General features: G+C 35.9%; 2 protein-coding genes and 1 pseudogene across 3 annotated transcripts; 1 reads left to right on the forward strand and 2 right to left on the reverse strand.

Annotated features, from left to right (window-relative positions):
• Positions 1-346: 346 nt before the first annotated feature.
• Positions 347-15,653, reverse strand: LOC101222073 (protein MICRORCHIDIA 7). The gene is made up of 20 exons (XM_011652090.2): positions 15,064-15,653; positions 12,518-12,592; positions 12,366-12,400; positions 12,211-12,289; positions 10,270-10,362; positions 10,101-10,185; positions 9,888-9,963; positions 8,407-8,535; positions 7,380-7,478; positions 7,193-7,294; positions 6,743-6,913; positions 6,561-6,656; positions 3,153-3,204; positions 2,919-3,030; positions 2,766-2,839; positions 2,111-2,502; positions 1,441-1,535; positions 1,280-1,355; positions 903-1,025; positions 347-788 (listed from the first exon to the last, which is right to left on the reverse strand). Exons 1-20 carry the CDS (start codon positions 15,503-15,505, stop codon positions 729-731), a joined length of 2,466 nt encoding a protein of 821 aa, XP_011650392.1. The 5' UTR covers positions 15,506-15,653; the 3' UTR covers positions 347-728.
• Positions 9,230-9,797, forward strand: LOC101210905 (annotated as a pseudogene).
• A 1,437-nt stretch (positions 15,654-17,090) lies between the features above and the next one.
• LOC101210256 (omega-hydroxypalmitate O-feruloyl transferase) lies at positions 17,091-19,364 on the reverse strand. Of its 2 annotated transcripts, none has more exons than XM_031882671.1 (3): positions 18,791-19,364; positions 18,238-18,683; positions 17,091-18,152 (listed from the first exon to the last, which is right to left on the reverse strand). In XM_031882671.1, the coding sequence occupies exons 1-3, from the start codon at positions 18,804-18,806 to the stop codon at positions 17,292-17,294; spliced, it is 1,323 nt and encodes a 440-aa protein (XP_031738531.1). In that variant the 5' UTR covers positions 18,807-19,364; the 3' UTR covers positions 17,091-17,291. The 2 variants fall into 2 exon arrangements, with proteins under 2 accessions (XP_031738531.1, XP_004138033.1); XM_004137985.3 differs by having other exon boundaries at positions 18,839-19,361.
• Positions 19,365-20,211: the final 847 nt, after the last annotated feature.

A 20,211-nucleotide genomic window follows, 5' to 3' on the forward strand; every position in this document is an offset into this window, starting at 1 on the left:
TACAAAAAGCATCGTTGACAGTTAGTATCCACGAACTCACGAACTCCGATTGAAATTTTAGTGTTTTAATGCCTATAATTTACAATCATGCTTGTAAAGCATTCAAGATTTTGAAACTTGAAATTATGTAAGTTTATACATTAAGGTCATAATTTGAAGGCCACGAATCCAAGAAGGTTGGTACGCAAAGCTTGTAAAACATGTACTTGTTTAGAATTGTTGTGCTATGGTTGCCGTAGATGCCACGGAAGACCTCTCATTTTAATAGAGTCGTAATGCTGTTTCTATCATTTATGAAATTTTCAGTTATGAATTAAGAGTTTACGAAGATAAATGCAAGAAGCCAAACCACAAAGAAACGTAAAGATAAAAGTGTAAGTTTGCTGTTGCAGGAATAAGCATTTCGTTGATGACATTCCGCTCAATTTACAAAAACCTTTTATGGAGTTCTGACACTTGCAAATTTTACCGTGCAAGAACACCATCTTCGGCATTCAAATTTTACCCCACTACTCTATATGCTCTAATGGTCATTTTCAACTAAAAGAATGCCAAAATATACAGTGCACCCCACCCAACCCATAAAAAAAGTAGTAATATAAATAGTAAAAATACGTTAGCACAGCCTATAGCTCGGCAAAATACTACGCTTGACGAGGAAGGTGCCACTTGCCACCAAAGGAATGTTTGTTGCTACTCCACACAACCAATTATCCACAAGAAGTCTCTTACCTTTTTTCTAGAATTTGGATCTTGTCTAGCAGTTCTTGGATAGTGTTAGATGCTTCCTGTAGATGCCCAGAGGCAGAGAGAGAGAGAGAGAGAGAGACCACACAATTTTATTGTACATGAAAAGAAAACAAGCAGAGAAAAGTAGCCGACTAGATTGGAGGTAACCTCACCTTAAGCTTCTTCCGCAGATTATGCTCCTCAGTTTCTCTTCGATCTCTCTCCTCAGAGAAAATATCTATTAGGCTCTCTTGTTCTTTGCTCAATTCCTCGATTTTAAGCTCTGCAGCTGTAAGCTGGATCACAAATATCAAGAATGTTAAATCTTTTACAATTCGTGAAACTCTTATTGTGTACTAAGATAAACCTCCCTCATTGTTCAAAATCTCTACAGATGTACAAGCTACTAAAGCATTATGTAAAACCTCTTTACAAATTCTTACCCACGACCAGACGGTGCAGTTTAATTGATAAATTCATCACATAAAAGCATTCCCCATTTTCTTCAGCAGAACTCACTAAATAAAATAAAATACAATAAGATGCACACCTGAGACTCAAGTGATTTACACCTCCTCTCTCTTTCATCTTGCAATTTTCCATGATCGGCTTCCTTTCTCTTTAATCTACAAAAGGGATACACAGGAAGCATTAGATTCCATGGCGTACAGACAATGCCCAATTACTGAAACCACAAGAAAGAACACTCACCTCTCCTTCAATTCTTCATTTTCTTCCTTCAACTGCTGTAGCATGTGAAGATCAGAACTTGAAGGGGAACGCTCACTATCGTTTGTGTCTCCTCCCTGCCAGAGAGGGATGCGAACATAAATCAATGTTGTTTCAAGTTTATATGGAAACTATGGACCGTTAGAGGGAAAAAAAAATGTTTCTCAAAAAAGTCATTTATTTGAACTCTTTTGCAGGCAAATGATCGACCACTAAGCTGTAGACCCCATTTTTATTTAAGCTCCTTTGATAAAAAGAGTTTAAAATAAACTTTGAAAGTGTGTCAAAAGCTATTGAAATGGTTGCAAAATACTTTAGTTTTTGCAAATGACTTGTTTCCAAAATTGAACGCTTCAAAAGTTAAACCAAATACACTCTAAACCAAACATAATTAACTTATACACTTGCATTTGATTGGCATTCCCCTCACACAAAGCAGGGACAAAAACAGCCAACCAAGCATAAACACAGGAAACTTTAATGTGGTGCATCCAATTTAACACCTATAATCTAAGCTATCCAACTTTTAACACACATTCAACCTTATGAGGAACTGAGGAATGTGTGGGAGCAAAAATGAAAATTCAACAGCCAATTAAGACCTCACCTTGCTTACCCTTGATTATGAAAAATAAAAATATATATAATATACCTTCGGTTTAGCCAATCCCCCTTGCTGAGCTTGACTGACACCTCCATTTGAAGATGCCTTCATTCTCATTGAAACATCATTACCATGAAATGTCTCATTGCCGGTACCGTTTGCTTGTCCACCATGATGGTTGTCAACCCTAACTTCTAGTCCAGAAGGCGAAGGTGGCTCAGAAGAAGATGGTCTTGTCCTCGATTTCTCAGAGTCAGGGGTCATACTGCCATTTTTTTCTTTACTTGAATGCATATTCCCATATCTGAAGTCCTTTGTTTTCTGGAACTTCTCTGTTTCTTTTCCTAAATAGATTTTATCGGGTTTCGTCCCACCAAAGGAAGTACTCTTCTTTTTTGATTGAGGTGGAGGCTGTGAAGAATAATCATCCGGGGAACTTTCTAGAAAAGTAAGGTAAACAACTAAACATGTTAGAAGAAAGGTGGAACTGACTTGGGAGGGACTACACTGCATGATAACATTTAAATGCAAAACTTCGCATTGATTGAAAAGATATGGATAAATAATTGGGTTTCAAAAAAATCGATCCTTCCCCAAATAAATATTTGAGATTGTTTTAGAGGAAAGCTCAAATGGAAGTTTTCTTGAGGGGAAAAAAGAAAGAAAGAAAGAAAAGAAAGGCTCAAATGAAAAACGCCAGTACCTCTATCTGGAGTCCGACTGTTAGGTTTATCAATTCGTCTCGGAGCATAGCCAATCTTATGACAGTAGGAACACCTAAAAAACGAAATGACATGTTCAGTAGTGAATAACAGATGAGATAGATACCACCTTATCATAAAAAATAGTAAGAGACCAGTAAGTTTTCTGCATCTGTATCAACCGTGCTTCAAGTCTGGCAAGAACAGTTGTTCGCTCAAACCCCTGCTTATCGTGGGCAGGTTCAACAAAATTTGCTTCTAAAACACCTGCAGTATAATCGAGCCTGTCAGAACTTGGATTGTTTAACTTTTCACCATCTTCCCATGTTTTTATTAGATATTATATTGATAAGTAGATTAATCAATAAATAAATAAAACAAAGCAGCACCTATAACTCCACGACCATCACTTCCCGAAGCATTCCAAAGCCTCCAAAATGGCTGGCAAATAATAATAATCATTTATCAGAAACAATAATAGCTTAATTCATATTTTACATGGAGGAAACCATATTTCACAGGGCAAGCAATGGCATAGTGTATATAAGAGTAAAACAACCAGAGCCCCAAGCTTGCAAAATTGAAAGCAAAGGATAGCCGACAAAAAGTTTTGGCAACTAAGAAAAAAGGAGAAGATAATGACACTTAAGACCATTCTTAAATTAATTAATAAAGACTAATTTTTATCTTACTTTTAAGTTTCCAAATACCTATCATAACTAAATACACGAAGAGCATGCTTTCCTTGTAGTAACCCTTGAAAATCTAAGATAAAAAAGAAATTAAGTAGAAGAATAATTTGCACGTTGCAAATGAGATCATTAACAACCATATAACACAGGACAAAAGAAATCGTTTCTCGGAAGCCATTTTTTAAAAATTTTAAAAAAATAAATAACATAAAAGAATAAAAACAATTATTTAAAAATATGTTTTTGGTTCTAAGGTTTCACCTTAATGTAAGTTCCAAAAGAAAAACTTTATTCTTTGAAGTTTAAAAAATAGTTCTTATTTTAGCAAAACAACCTCTCATTGAAAAAACATGAAAGAATACAAAGGCATAAAGAAAACCAACCTACCAAAATACCCCTTCTATAGAAGGAATTCCAACTAATTAAAAAATGTTACCAATAGAATAGTTACAAAAGGTTTTCAATATCAAAAGCCAAAGGGACACATGATATCTAACGAGAGACCAAATCTCGCTGTAATTCCTTTCCCTACCCCAAAATATCTCAAATCACAGTACACACCCATGCAAGCCAAAAAAACCGACCTTTCTCTCTGAAAGGCGGATGGAGGAGGAACTCCTCGATCGTTGCTCGAACACTCCTTTGGCCAACATAGCTAATTCCAAACTTCTGGAGAAACAAACACGACACATCCTGCACATACTGACAGTCTCAAAATAGATTATCAAGGTTTTCCTCTGCGATCCAACAAAGCAGACAGCAAAAAGGCCCAACAAGCAAAGTCCTCCTATCAAGCCTATCGAGGTGTTCACCTGACCAAGCAAGACTTGCCAAACAAAGAACCTTTCTTAGGAACCTTCATGGAAAAGTAGATTCAGAGAGGAAGAGAGGGTTTCAAACATAAAATGGGTGAAAGAATAATTTCCAAACAAGCTTAGAAAGTAGCAGATATGGTGGGATGGGAAGAGGGTATACGTGTAAGCTTGTGTTTGGATCAAGTACACATATTGGGGGAAGAAGGGAAACTAATTTCCAGTGGTGTCTTGCCAGAGTTGGAGAAAGGAGAAGAATGAAAAAAAGGGGAAAGATCTACCTCAGCTTAGTCCAATCATTAAATATCTATAAAATATTAATACATGTTAACATCTCATTCAAAACTTCCACATCACCATAGTCTAATAAGAAAGATGATTATCACACTAGTATTTGTGTTAAGACAACTAACAGTCAAATGAGATCAACTACCCATGGATGGACAAAATCACTTTGGAGTGTAAATTTCCAAGACTGGTTAGGATTGCACTCAATCCAAATGGGTTAGTTTTAGATCATTGGGACTCTTCTACCAGCTTTTGGTCCATTTATTTTGGAAGATTGTTTAATGATCAGGAAATAATAGACTTTCAGTCCTTGTTATTTCAGATCTCATCCTCACAGCCAGCCTCCTTTCCGGATAGAAGATTTTGGCCCCTTGAAACCTCAAGTTCTTTCTCGGTAAAATAATTGATTAAGCATCTTTCGACTTCTTCTCCTTCGAAAAGCTCTTTGTACAAAAGGTTTGGGCAATCTAATAGTCCAAGAACGGTAAATATCTCCATCTGGATTATGCTGTTTGGAAAATTAAACTGTGCTTCAATACTTCAAAGTAAACTTCCCTCCCATGTCCTCTCACCTTATGCCTGCCCCCTTTGTGTTGGTAACATAGAAAATATTCAGCAGCTTTTATTTGACTATCTTTGCATCTAAATGTTGGTTCTGTCTTCTCCAAGCATTCAATATTTGTTGGGCTTTTGATGATGATTTTAAGAACAATGTGACTCAAGTTCTTGTCGGTCCAGCCTTGAAGAAGAAGACAGCTGATTTATTGTGGGTAAAGGCTGTAAAAGCCCTCTTAGTTGAAATCTGGTTTGAAAGAAACCAAAGAGTTTTCCATGATAAACCATCAACTTGGATGGAACGTTTTGATTCTGCTCATTTGAATGCATCTTCATGGTGTTAGATCCAAATATTTTCAGGATTACTCTTCGCAGGAGATTGTGTTAAATTGGCAAGCCTTTACAGCCTCTCCACCTTGAAGTCCTTGATCATCAGGACTTCCGGATCAGCCCTCTGCTTCAAACAGTTTTTTGCTCATCAAGGCTTATTTTTCTTATTCTTCTTTGTTCTCAACTTGCTGCCTATGATTTATGATTTTGTCTTGGACAGATTATTTTATCATTTTGTTTGGCCTTGTATTTGTAGCATTTTGTTTTGATCTTGTATTGTCGCTTTTTCGATGTGATAAGGGCGCTAAAGGGATATCACCTTAGTTGAGATGGCCCGAGTGTGCCTGCTGATCCTCCCTTCCCCTAATCGCTCTTTGTATAACCCTCGTGTAAATTAAACTTTGTCTCTTTATTTTTCAATATTAATAATAGTGAGACTCGTATCCTTAAAAAAAAAGTTCTTTCAAAACTACAAGGACCAAATACACATCAAACTAGAACCTTAAGGACCAAAAATATGGTTTCCTTTCTGCTAAAAAATTACCATATTCTTTAAATACATAAAATAAATGGGTAATGCAATTTACTTGCACCTTCGCAATTATTAATTCTTTGTTGAAAAACTGGTATGTTTATATATAATCATAGAGATTCCCGTTGAAAAATTAAATAGTTTAAAATTTAATTATATCTATTAAAATACACTAATCTGTTGTAGAAAAGATGATGCTTTGATTTTTTTTAAAATGAAGGATAGAAATATGAAAAATACAAAAGTCAAAGTTACAGATCACAAATGTAAAGTTTATCACAAAGTTCTATGACAACCATATTAATTTTATTCCAACCTAAAAAATAAATGAAAAAAACAAAAATAACAATATCAATGAATAGTTGAACGGTCTATAAAACAGAACTTGTTCAAGAAAGGTCGTAACAATATAATACATATAAATGAATATATAAAAGAACAGTAAAACAAGATTTTTAAGAAAATATTAATAATGATTTAATTCAAGAATCTAAATAATAATGAAAGCAATTTAAATGAAGTAAAACATAAAAATAGAAAAATGAAGAGAGAGGGTTTCTCACCCACTTTTGATATAGATATAAATACCTTGATGAGCCGATTCTTATGATAAACATTGAATCCTTGAACATCTATATGATGCTTTGCATCCTTCACAAACCCAATGGTCACAACAGCAACCATCTGATAACAACATCTGCAAGCAGTTAGCATAATTGAGCATAGCAAACATGAACGCTCAAAAAAGGAAACATCATCACGAGTATTACATTTGTATCTTTGCCAACTGTCCCGGCCCCATCAGCACCTGGCTGAGGTCTGTAAGTGACCTCTTGAGATATCATCATATCATTCACTATATTATGGTGTTCTACATCTCTCCCACGAAGAATGATGCGAAAACAAGGAGGGAGCCTCAAATAAAGAATCGAAGCATAACTCTGAAGATTTAAAATTAACATATTTAGTTAATCTCAGCAAGTCCAAAAAATAATGCTCTGCGGTATTAGCTTTGAATAATACAGAGTTCAAACATTTATATTTTCAATGTTTTCTCTTCTCCTTTAAAAGATGAACTCCAAATGCATCATTTTAAATTCCTGGATTTCAAATTAGTGAAGACTACTACAGAATGTTGCAAAGAAATAGAAGTTATAACAACATAGGCAATCATTCAAGCTAAAACAGAACATCTGATCGTTAATCAGATAAAGCATTACCCTCAAGGAATGCCGATAAGTCAAGAAGTGCCTAGAGTTGGGAAATTTTTTTGCCATTTGTATACTTTTCTCATCTCTGTTGACGCCTCGGATTTGGATGTCCTATCAAAATATTGGTTCCAAGTGTGAAGAAACTAACAAAACATATATGGTAATAGAAAAACTAGCATATATACGTAGTATATACATGTGGGTCCGTATCAAAATCCAGTTCCAACTGTCCCTGGTCATCTTCCCAGAGGTTATATATTATAATGCGAGTCCCATGATCTTTCATCATGTAAAACTGAAAAGCATGCCAAGTAACATAATCAGTTAAGTCAGACACACGAGGTTAAGCTTAATACTAGCCTTCTATGCCAAGCAACTTTTTCATCATTTATCGCATATTAAGTCCTTGTAAATCCCTTGGTTTGTAGGGAAGCATTTTAAATCCATCACCACAAGAAAATCCTCCAGCACTATGCAAAAATGGAACCCTAGCTCATCTTCCATTGAGAGAAAATGGCCACAATGAACAGGAAAAATCTTCAAACAAATACCACTCCATGCAAGAATTCAGTTTGCTTAATGAAGCTACTAAGAAATTGAAAAATATAAAATGGATACTGATAATTTTATACATTGGAGTATTTAGGGTATTTTTAGGAGATATTATTATAATATTATTCTGCCAATTCTTTTTTAAGTATACTCCTCATTTAGTATATTTAGCCTTGTAAGCTTGCTAAATGATCAATGAAATAGAGATTCATTCCATAAAAACAACATTGTATAATATATTGATTTGGTCCAACGGAGGAGAATGCGGGCACCAAAGATGGATTTTAAGAAGTGGATCTAGGATGGTCTAGGCGCACAATTTGAATAGAGGCTAATGAGGGGTCGGATCTACACATGGGTTTGCTTTCGTCGATAACCGTTGATGGCTAGTCAAATCGACAGAGGCAGAGGTCAAACAAGGTTGTGGTGGCTAGGGTTCAATGAGATAAAACCTAAAACGTAATGCTCCTATACCATGATAATTTTATATAATATACTGAATAAATCAAAGTGTACATAATAATCTGTTACATTGGTGAATAAATAGAGACCAAAATACTAATAAAGGAAAAGTACAATATGGAAAATATTAAATAGGAATAAACCCAATAAACCTTAATTTCCTTTAACAGATACAATGACATTGTCCCAAATGAACATTATAGCATCACCTGACGAAGAAGCTCAGCTTCATTGGCAAACGGAGACCACTGAACAACTGTATCCACATTTTTGTTCCAATCATTGAGAGAAGATCGCACTATTTTGACCCATTCACCTCCCTTCCTTTCATAGTCAAGCTTGTATTACAATTCAAGTAGCAAGCTATCAGCAGGAGCATAAACCTCAAAATACGTAACTTCTTTTACATGGCACAAAATGTAACAGAAAATTAATTTAATAAATAAAAGGAAGACGACAAACAATGGCCACTTCAATAGAGAAAGACGCCTCCAAAAGAAATTTAGTACTTATTGGGCATCTAAAATTTGGAGATTACAGCTGTTAACTACAATAATAGCAAGTTACCATGGAAAAAGAAAACAGTTCCCCCATTTTGTCTTCTCTTATTGGGTGTTTTTGGCCGTTTTGTTTGTAATCACTATTTTTTGTTTTAATTTATTCCATTGTATTTTGAGCTTTAGTCTCTCTTCATTCTTTTTATTTTATCAATGAAAACTCTCGTTTCCTTTTCAAAAAACAAATTTGCCCCATTTAGTAAGTATGATATGATTTAAGCTCACTCATTGCTCAATGGAAGACCTTTTTGTAATTCCATTATATAAATGAAATTGTTACTGTTTCCTACTAAAAGAAGAACACAGGTCTTTAATATAAACATCCGAACAGGGGAAAAAATGAAGCATTTCCAAATCAACCCCTACACAGTAAATTGCGGAGGCATAGACATATAATCAATAGCATTCCATTTATTCAAGATTTCTTTAAATAGAATATCAGCTCATTGGCCATCAAACACTCCATAGCTGAAGCAAAAACCTGCCGAAGATGGTGAAGGGAAGGCAAGGAGAGAGTCAGACTCTACACCAGGGGAACAATTCTCGGCTACAAGAGGTCAAAGTCGAACCAGTACCCAAACACTTCTTTACTCCAGATCAAGGGTGTTAATTCTAAGAATGAGGTTTCTTGGTACCAAGGGAAAGGATTGGCATATATTTACAAGGCTAAAGTGAAGAAAAGCGAATGCTATTATCGTTGCATTTGGGACAAAGTAGCAAGACCTCATGGTAACAGTGACATCACTAGAGCAAAGTTCAAGCCTAATCTCCCACCAAAGTCCATGGGTGACAGGGTCAAAGTATTCATGTACCCCAGTAACATTTGAGCCTGGAGAACCAGATTGAAACAAGTGTTTGCTACATGAAGGGATTTATATTTTTATTATATTTTGTGAGCTAAGATAGAAGCATTTTATGTTTATGAGCTGAGTCATTTTTTGCTGTTTAGGTAATGTTTAACACCTGAGCAGTTAAAACAGAATTTAAATAGAATATCAGATTCTCCATTCTTTCCCATCTCGTAATGTATAGAATAGAAACATCCTTTCCGGACATAGGCATACATAGATATATGACATAATTAACTGAAATGAAGGTTACTAAATAAAATAGAAACATATTAATGTCCTTACCATTGGAACTACGATATCTTCCTTTCCGGTGCTTCTCAAAAATGTATAGGATAGCAATCCAATGCTCTGTGTGCCACTGCCCAGAGAGTTCAATCAGTAAATTGTAGAAGATTTGGTAAGAAAAAGTTGAACAAATGGTCTGTTTTCAAACTCAGACATATTTTACCATAACCACCTTCCCTATAATGAAATAAACAAATGAACAAAGCAGACCTTTTCCCATATTGTCCACAACAACGTGAGAATACAATTACATCTGCTCCAAGTCTCATGGTGCTAGTCTTAAAACCATTACCATCTGTCAAGATATGAAATAAAAATGCTGTCAAAAAAGATATTAAAAACTACAAGATGAGACCTATAATTCATAGAGGCACGTTACATTGTCCAATAGTGTCTGCTAATTTGGTTTTTTCTGAATAACCCAATGACATACAGTGACGCATTTTTTCTGGGCTCATCCCACCACCATTATCTGCAATACATTCAAATACATATAATCTCCAATATACACCCAAATAAGAGTGACATTGCAACAAAAATTTACACCTAAAGCGATGTTTCTATAAGCTATTCATGCCCTTCCCACACAAGGACAACAAAAATTAAATTTTCACTACCAACTTACCACAGGACGCAGAAAGGGGAAATGAGATCATTTCACAGCCCAAAAGAACAAAAAATACTCCCAATTGGGAAAGGCTGGCATAAGCCACAATGTGAAGACACAAAGGTCTCCATGAAAACACACTGCAACGTATAGTCTTAAATATTACGTAAATACAAGAATCCCCTGATGTACACAGGACTAGGTCACTAGAACAACATATTGGGCTTGGAGACTTCCGAATGTCTTCGCACTTGTACAAAACTATTGGTTGTTGCCCGATGATGAAGGTTCCACTCACCATCAAGACACAGTACTCTTATCAAAGAATACAAGGGGACTACCTCACAAAGCACACAAGGACATAAAAAAAACAAAGACCACAAAAAAGGGGACTGCCTCAACATAATGGGTTTTCAACCATGCAATATAGTGCCTAAAGATTAATTACAAGAAGTCTTTAAAATTGAAACCCAAAAAGAGACGTGAAAATGAACAAGGGACCAAACTTCACTAGAATATCTTTTCATCCATCTAAACACCCAACTATTCCGCACCCCTTACTAACCTATAAGATCACACACACCTCAGCATGCCAAAAAAAGTTACCCTTCTTTAAAAGAGGCAGATGGAAGAGGAACTCCACAACCTAGTATCCTTGTGTCGAGCATGGATGATGCCAAATGTCCGAAACAAATAGTTTCAAATAGAATTAGCAAACTCAAAACGCCAAAAAATATGGTCCGTGTCTCTCTGCCTTCAGAGTCCAACTAAAAAGGGTAACTTCCTCGTGTCCATTTAAAGCTTGCAAAGTAAAAAACCTCACTTTTTTAGAGATCTTAGTCCTTCAAAGCATCAACAAGACTAACTCGCCTAAGGGAGAAGGGTCGATCAAATTACAGAAGTGTCGTGAAAAAAGAATGGATAACAAATTTCTCTACGACTTGAGTCACTTTGGAAGGCATTGAGAAGAGTGACATCATTAGGATAGGCAAGCTTAACAAGGCTGAGTTGATAATAGTTAATCAACCACCTTTAGATATGAATGTGTACCTCCACTTTAGAAGTCTTCTCCTCCACCTTTTCAAGAATAGGCTGCCAAAAGGACGTATTTGGGTTTCCATGGCAGGGGAGACCAAAATGCATTTTTGGCGCATTGAGCCAAATGCCTACAGTAACAAGAGTGCCTTCATTTCCAATAAGGTCCCTTATCAACATTTTCAAGAAACTATAACACTATTCCGATGAAAAAAACTTTCATTGAAAAAAATGAAATAAAACATGGGCATAAAAAACCAAGCCCACAAAAAGGGGAACTCCCCCTCCTTTTATAGTCCTTTTCTTGATAATGAAGAGAGAGAGAGAGAGAGAACAAAAAAGCAAAAAACAACAAGAGGTTCCCAAAAAAAATTGATCTAAATTTGACATCCAAGCCAAACCTAACTAGGGAAAAAAGAGAAAACTATTGTTGGAGAGAGAGTCGGTATTCCACTTTTCTACCTACTTTCTTGTTGGTGGTGTTGGTTTTTTTCTGCCAATGTACACACAGTTCAAGTGCTTTTCTTCCCCCACTACCTATAGACAAATGGAAGGGAAGAAAAACAAAAAGTAGGCCTGACTAAGACTATTGGAATCGTTACTCTATTTTCTTTTAAACGAGTAACCATTAAAGATTCAAAATTCAAATAAGAAAAATCTCGCAATCAAGCTGAATACCTTCAATTAATAACATTTTGGTCCTGTCTTTCTTATTCACAAGCATGTCTATATTAACATGAGTAGCTCCACTCGAAACCTTCCATCAAAAGATGGGGAAAATGTTAGCAGAAATGATTTTGTATAAAAAGTAATGAGAAGGACAAACGAGGTACCTCATCTAACGAGTTGTCCAATAACTCAGCAAAAGCTGCATGTATAAATCAAACATATTAAAATCCACGTAAAACGAAAATCATTGCACACTGTATCAAAATTATAACCACGTGAGACTTTAAGAAACCATTTCTGTGTCGGTCATTCTTACCTCCAAGAGCCCACTTATGACTGGTCGCATTAGAATGTAGAAACTTAGGATGAACCCTAACATGGTCCATGCCACCTACAAATATTTAGAGAACAATATAATGTAGGTTAAGCATGAGAGAAAAAAACAATCCAAGTTAATTACCCCCAGAAAATTGGGAGATAGATTAAGTTGTCAAGAAACTTTTGCAACACCTCGTGCCAAATTAGACTAACGTCCCTTTATGCTATTGGGGGAAGAAAATAAGGAATGAACCTACTGTCTTCTCTTTTATTTCTTTTTTTAATTTTTTTTCTTCAACAGTAAATTCTATAAATATAATGGTGAATAAAACATGCAGGATAAACAATAATGAATGGACAAAGAAACAGATTTGCAGAGTTTAAGTTTATGTTTCTTTAATTTTTGTTTGTAGAAATGAACTTTACCTTTTCTTCTTAGATTAACATATACTTGGTTTGGGATTTAAATTTGGGTCCAACATAAAAGGTTGGACAATTTTCACTTAAAAACATTTCCCAAGTGTGTCTAGGAAGTGGCCCAGGCAATTCTCCACATGTCTAAAACTAAAAATAAACTAATGAAAATAGGACACAGAAATCTACATGTCGAACACATGTTCGGAATGTGACGACACAGATACTCGTCTTTTTTTTTATAAGAACACAGATACTCTCCTAAAATGGAGTGTCTATGCTTCATAGTTACAAGTACAACCATGTTCTAAAAAGCCCATTACGGGACGCGCCTAGGCCAATGACACAGCTTTAGCACCTCACCTCAAAGAATCAAGGCTCCTTTCATGAAGCATGTGCCTTGAGTCTAAATTCCTACTAAAAAGTATATTTAAATAATCATAATAGAAAAACTGGAAAATTAAGAACCTCTAATTTTTAAGGAAGAGACTTGCGATTACTATTTAAAACTTTTCTTTTTCCTACAATCTTCAATAAAAGCTCTGTTTTTCTTAAAGTTTTCAAATGAACAATCATAAAAAATTTAGAGATTTTATCCAGCAAATAAATATCATAATCCTGGATAAAAATAGAAAATAATCTCCCACAAAGAAATTTGAGGTAGCTAGAATCCAAACACAATTCTTTTTTTGGTTAGTTTTGTAGAAAGTAAGTAAAACCAGGATCTATATACACCCCAGTTGGTGCTACTTTAATTACGTTAGTTTAATTTCTAGCTTATTCCTTCGGACTCAGCAATATGAATAATTGACTTCTCTTTTAATGGAGGCTTGTATTCTTTGGTATTGTTTCTAAAAAGATAACAAAACTTTTCACTGATGTAATGAAAAGAGACTATTGCTCATAGAGATCTTAGAGAATGAAGAGTCAGCAATCTCAACTAGGTTGACACAACCTTAACATAGCGGCCTCATCGTATCCCAATACAAAATACATCTGAATATCAAAATTCATAGTGCAATACATCATAAAGCCTTAAACCCCATGATTTATTGTAAATTCTTGGTAGGATTCCAGGAGAACAAGAACCTAACAAGTAACCAAACCTCCTCCCAAGATCTCCCCAAATCCCTGAAATTCTATTGTTTTTCTCACCTGACACAAAAAATTTGGCCGCAATCACAAAAGGGCAGATGCAGAAAGAAAGACCATCCCCCCCCCCAACTTTTCAAACCTATCTACAGATTGCCCCCTTACAAGCTAATCTCTTAACTAAATCTGTGCTATTTTTTATGAAAACAACTTTCATTGAGAAAAAAGGGACATACAAGGACCTACAAACAAAAACCAGCCCAACAAAACAACCCCATTGAAAAAAGGGGACCAACTAAGTAAAATATTGCCTGTGGAATAGTTACAAAAGTTCTTCGAAATTGAAGCAACAAGCACGTGAAATCTAACCAAAGACCAAATCTCACTATGTCCTCATCCCCAAATCGAACCAAAGACCAAATATCTTGACTAAATCTATCCTATTAGCTTCAGAGTGTAATAACATCATTGTCTATCAATTCAAAAAGATAAACGACAGGGAGCTATATCTATCCTATAAGCAATTGAGTGTAGCATCATTGTTTATCAATTCAGAAAGATAACACCACCAAGCCATTAATCCAAAAAGACAACACCATCACCAACATCTAAAAATTCAACAAGATAACTATAATTTCAGTTTTTGGGATGAATTTCCATTAGGTTTAGAGCTAATAAACAGTCACGCTTTTGACTAAGCTTTTACCAATGTCAATGTGAACATTTTAGTTCTCTTTCAATGGAGGTCACTTTAGTCTTTGAATATATTTCTCAACTTTAATGGAATACGCAAATTTTGTTTTCCAGTTTCCCTCCTTCGGAAAATAAGAAAAAATTCTTGCCATATGCTTTGACATAGACTTCGGAATTTTGTGAAGTATAAACTTATCAGCAAAAAAAATAAAACTAAATAAATTCGGTCATGGACGTTCCTGACAAATGGGATAAATCATATGGAAATGGCATCCGAGTTCATAAACTTTTAGCAAATTTCATCACTCGGAACTCAAAGTGAAAATGCATGGTACTAAGACATACCCGATGTTGACTCCCAGTTACTGCAAGGAGCTCCTTCATAATCACCCGCCTTCCAAAACTGTTTGCAGGCAGAACCATTTGCTTTCGAAGTTCCCGTCTCCTGTACAGTGCCCGCCTCAGCTGACGGGGGCAGAATAACCGCCATGGAATGCTTTTCGTCCAGCGACGCGGGCGCAAGAAAACCTAGAGGTTTAACAACTTCCAACTCGTTCAGCCTCCTCTTCTTCGAAGGCCCTCCATCCACGTCGTTTGGGGGCACAACGCTTCTCGTATCTACTCCTAAAATTCCATCGACCACTTCCTGCTCTGAATCTTCCGAATCCGACTCACTGTCGCTACTGAGTTCAATAAACGTGGGAGACGAATTTGATGCCTCGTGATTGTTGCTGGTTCGTTGCAAGGGTAAAGGTTCAATAAGTTCCTGCTTAACACTAGTTTCCATGGGTGCGTGCAGAGTAAGATAGAACAAGGCCGATGCCTTCACTCCCGGAGACGGAGAATATCAGTTTTGGAGGGAGGGAAACGACGGTGGCGGTGAACTGTAGCCGAAGGAAGAGAGATCGGAAAATTGATTGTGTAGCTGTGAGTCATAAATTTTTGGCCTGAAAATACATTTATACCCTCGGGCTCTTTAACCGTGACGTTTACGCATTTTAGTGTACCAGAGCTACAAAGGTTCAAAATGTACTATAGAAGAGGCATACTGATTGAATTCTCGCCCAGGTATTAGTTATACTTTTTGTAAGCAACTATTTTTCCTTTCGATTGACAGTCTTTAATACTTATTGTAACGTCTATTTCAATGTATTTATTCCCTTTCCGCATTTTATAAACAAATTTATTAAAAACGCCAAGGAAGGTTATGACATACATCGACGTTACTAGAAACTTTCAGATTTTGATCGGCTTACTTGTTCGTCGAGTTAGAATAAGTATCGCACAATCGTCTATGCGATTGTGACATACGTAGCATGTATACCATTACATAGTTTTCTTTTTCCTTTTGAGATTGCACCTTAGGCTTAGATGCCACAAATACTCCACGAATGAGTCAGCTCTACCTACTATAAATTAATTATATTAATTGTATATTGTTCATATAATATAAATAAATAACTGCAGTGTCCATATCTTGATTACATATTTAGCGATTAACGTTTTCGTGAACCTAAAAATCAACACGAGTCTAGTTAAATATTGAAATTTTTCAAAAATTTAATTAACATATAATTGGTTCAAACTAAAACACTTTTACTTTTAAGTTTTTATAATTGAGTCACCATTTTAAACTTTTTTTAACAATAATTTCATGTATTCGTGATTCATGATAGATCTCATCAAAAAATATTGTCGGTTCACTCATGTCTCTTCTTAAGTTTGAGTATTCTCTAACATCTTTCCGTCACAAATACTCGAGAAAAAGACAATAAAATAATTTATAGTATGTATATATATATATATAGCTTTCTCCCTAACTAATCCACTTTATAAACATAGATTAGGGTAAAAGCAATCAAATAAATAAAGAGTTAATTTTCAAAATGAAAATCCGAAAGAGGCCATTTTTGCAAATTTAAAGTATTTAGAGGACGGTATGGTAATTTTGCATATGAATCAGAAGCATTCGGAGCCCATGCCCATATCAGCTTCGGCTTCGGCTTCATCTTTTTGTGGCAAGCCGAGGCCGCATAGTGCACGTCAACAAATACATGGTACTTTTCTTGTTTCAACTTTAGTCGACGTGGCCACGATGACAAGGCGGAAAGATTTCTTGTACTCGGGGCTAATCTTGGTCATTTTCACCAAATAAATAACATGTATATACACATTAATCTTCTTATATCAAAGTTATCTTAAGCTTTTATTATCATTTAACTTTAGAAGTATTGGTATTTTTTTAATTAATTATGTAACAAGTTTTTCTCTTTAAACCAAAATATATGTATGTGTGTGTAATTAAAAGTGCTGCATCCATCATGCATGAAGACACAAGTAGATGTAAAATCATTATTTTATAAAATATCGCATCTTTGAACAAACATGGAACAATGTATTATTTAATAGAAAAATGTGGATAATCACATCACATGAAATTGTAAAATAATATGAAATAGAAAGATGAAAACAACACATTGTGGGATGAATATAGTAATAAAGATGGTTTTTTTCCTCATCTTTTGCTACAATGAGAGCTTGGAAACAGAGTAGAATAAAGGTTTTTGTTTCCCTCAAAATTTCATGGCCTGTTGGAAGATTTCCATGGCAGAAGCTGGAAGCCCCAAAAGCACATTTATACTCTTCCTTTCTTTCCCATGAGATAGAAATAGAATCACCTCCTTTTCCGGCAACGCCACCGGCCCTGAAAACACCGGTTCCCCCCACCCGAAGTCCGTCGTGTGGAATCCTAGCCTCGACCAAGTCGTGATCAACAGTGTCGCCGCCAATGAAGGCCTTGATCTCGTTGTTTCGAAGAAATCGATGGCTGACCTCATGTAGCTGTCTGTGATCATCTCCACCGCCTTCTGAACCAGCCCCACCCCATATGACAAAGGATTTTCCAGAAGCTCCCCAGCGCTGCATATCGAGTTGGTTAAAACGATAGCGTTTCCAGAGTACCCTTTCGGAATTGTGGGCTTGAACCTAGATCGTCCATCGACGGCGAAGAGAAGCTTTGTTTGTTGATCGGGTTTCATTCGTAGAGCCTCTGTTCTTGCCTTCCATACAAATCCCGACAGAGCTTCGAACGTTGTACATTTCTTCAAAACCCCATCTTCCAATGCTATCTGTTTGAGCTTATTCAGCTTCTCCGGCTCAAAGCAGAAGGACCGATAATGCATTTCCTCGTCCCCGTAAAGCTTAAAAGTGTTGGATACATCTTCTATCTCAGCAAATTCACCGTGAGAAAACTCAATCACCGGTGGCTCCCTTGCTTTGAGAATGCTTCTGTCTAGAAACGGCGGAACAGTCAAAGGTAACCCCCTTGCCGTTTCACCCCATGAATTCACAAATTCCATTGCCCCAATCCCATCAAACATACAATGATTCATGCACAACCCCACAACAAATCCACCACATTTGAACTTAGTCACCTGTCAATTAACAAACAGTTATATTAGCCCCCTGTGATAAGAAATTGAATATAATTAAGCATAATCCACAAGGAAGAGGTCAAACCTGGGCAACAAGAGGTGGCATCTGAAGTATGTTGGTAGCGCCAGGGATATCATAAACAAGCTTTCCAAGAGTGTCAGGATCAGGCTTAGTTATATCTCCAATGTCTTCAATGGAACAGTCAGCTTCAGCCTCCACAAACACAGCACCCTCCGCCGTACAATCCACAATGAGTTTCTTATCAGAGCTGATGGTGAGGCGGCCAGCAAGAGGATAGTAATGGACAAGCACTTGGGAAAGAGCATCTTTAATGACTTGGGCTGCATCTTCATTGCCTCTGGACTCTGATTTGAAAGAGTAAATGGTACGGACAATGACTGCAATATTTTGATCAAGGTTTGAAAGGAAGTAGAGACCCTTGGGTGTTTCCTCTGCAGGAGTTATGAGACTGGGTTTGTGCTGCTGAACATTGAGTTGAAAACCCGATTTGCCACTGCCAGCCATCTGACCTGAAATTCAAATACACAGAAAGAAAGAAAATGAAGGAGTCAGAATTATGGATGAAATGAAAGAATGGGAAATGAATGAAAAACAATCATGGCAGTGAAATGCAGACCGAGATAGAAAGACATGAGTTAGAGCATACTAAATCACGTGGTTTTACCTGAAATGAGAAGTAGTTATAAGAAGAATATATTTGTGTAGGAGGTGCTATTATTGGGAGAGAGTTGATATTGTGTGTATATATATAAAGTTGAAGTATGGAATGGTGAGGAAGAGAGAGTGAGGGGTGGTTGGAAGTTGTGCCTAATTTGAGTGATGCACTGCATTTTTGTTCTGAAGTGTCGTGGAAGTTGACCAAGTCGGGCCGGGTTGATAATTGATATGAGGATCTCATGTGTTAGGGAACCAAATCGCCACCGCTCTACAACTTTCTTGGTGAGGGTTGGCCTCCAACTCTTTTGCGTTTACTTGAAGGACGAAGCTTCCTTCTATTTTATTTTCTTTTCGATCAATTTTGTTTTAATTTTTGTTAACGATTTCTTTCTTTATTTATATTTTTTAACTTTATGGTGAGTGCAACCATGTATTCAACTACTTATCTAATATGCACTCCAACACCATTTCAAGCAAATTCTGACTTTGTTGAAATTTGAGAAATTCAAAAGATTTGCTTGAACTTTATTGCACATATATTTTTATCATTCTATTTAGCTGTTCCTCACATTCAAATTCTTCAATATCTTTACAAAAGGTATTTGTGAGTTTTTTTCATATGATTTGATATGTATTTTATGTTGTTAAGTTAAAATTAATAAATTAATGAGATATTGTTAGCACGATGTTCTTGTAGGAACATGCTTCATGCATATCGCTTCCTCAAATCAAATGATTTGCATGAAGGGTGAATGCAGAACACGTGATATTCTGCCAGTTAGAGTCATGAAAGAAAGTTTTTTATGTTTTTACATGATTTTAGTTCACGTATAAAAAGAAATAAAATATAGACAGTTAAAGGTTTTAACTTGAATCTAGATGGCTAGTTAAAAAGTTTAACTCAAAATTTTATTAGTTCATCGTAAATGTTGAATAAATTTTTGAATTAAAAATGATTATAAATTTGGTAGTATATGAAAGTGAAGTTATTTAAAGACGAAGAACAAAATTGAATTAAAAGCTACATTAAACAAAAGCTTCACTGCATACTTCCTAATTGCATTACTACGTAATTGCATGTATCCAATTTAATTAAAATGGAAGGTTATCATTCTTTAAGGCTGAAAATTTGTATGAGGTATTCTTCTTCTTTTACATGTCAAGTTTGATAGATAGACTCGTTGTAGGAGTTTTAGGTATGCTATCCCTCATTTTGTTGTAAGCATGTTTCTAAATCACTTTGGTGATGGAAAGGGCGGTTGATACCTCAACCAGAAGCTGTGTTCCGACGATTTTCTCTAACAAGCATTCGATCTTGGGCTATTCGAGTGATAGAAACAGGTGTGTCATAATGGTACCCAAAGAGGCCTTCGATATTTA

The sequence above is a fragment of the Cucumis sativus genome, chromosome 1 (assembly GCF_000004075.3).
Source record: "Cucumis sativus cultivar 9930 chromosome 1, Cucumber_9930_V3, whole genome shotgun sequence".
In the NCBI taxonomy this organism is placed as follows: domain Eukaryota; kingdom Viridiplantae; phylum Streptophyta; class Magnoliopsida; order Cucurbitales; family Cucurbitaceae; genus Cucumis; species Cucumis sativus.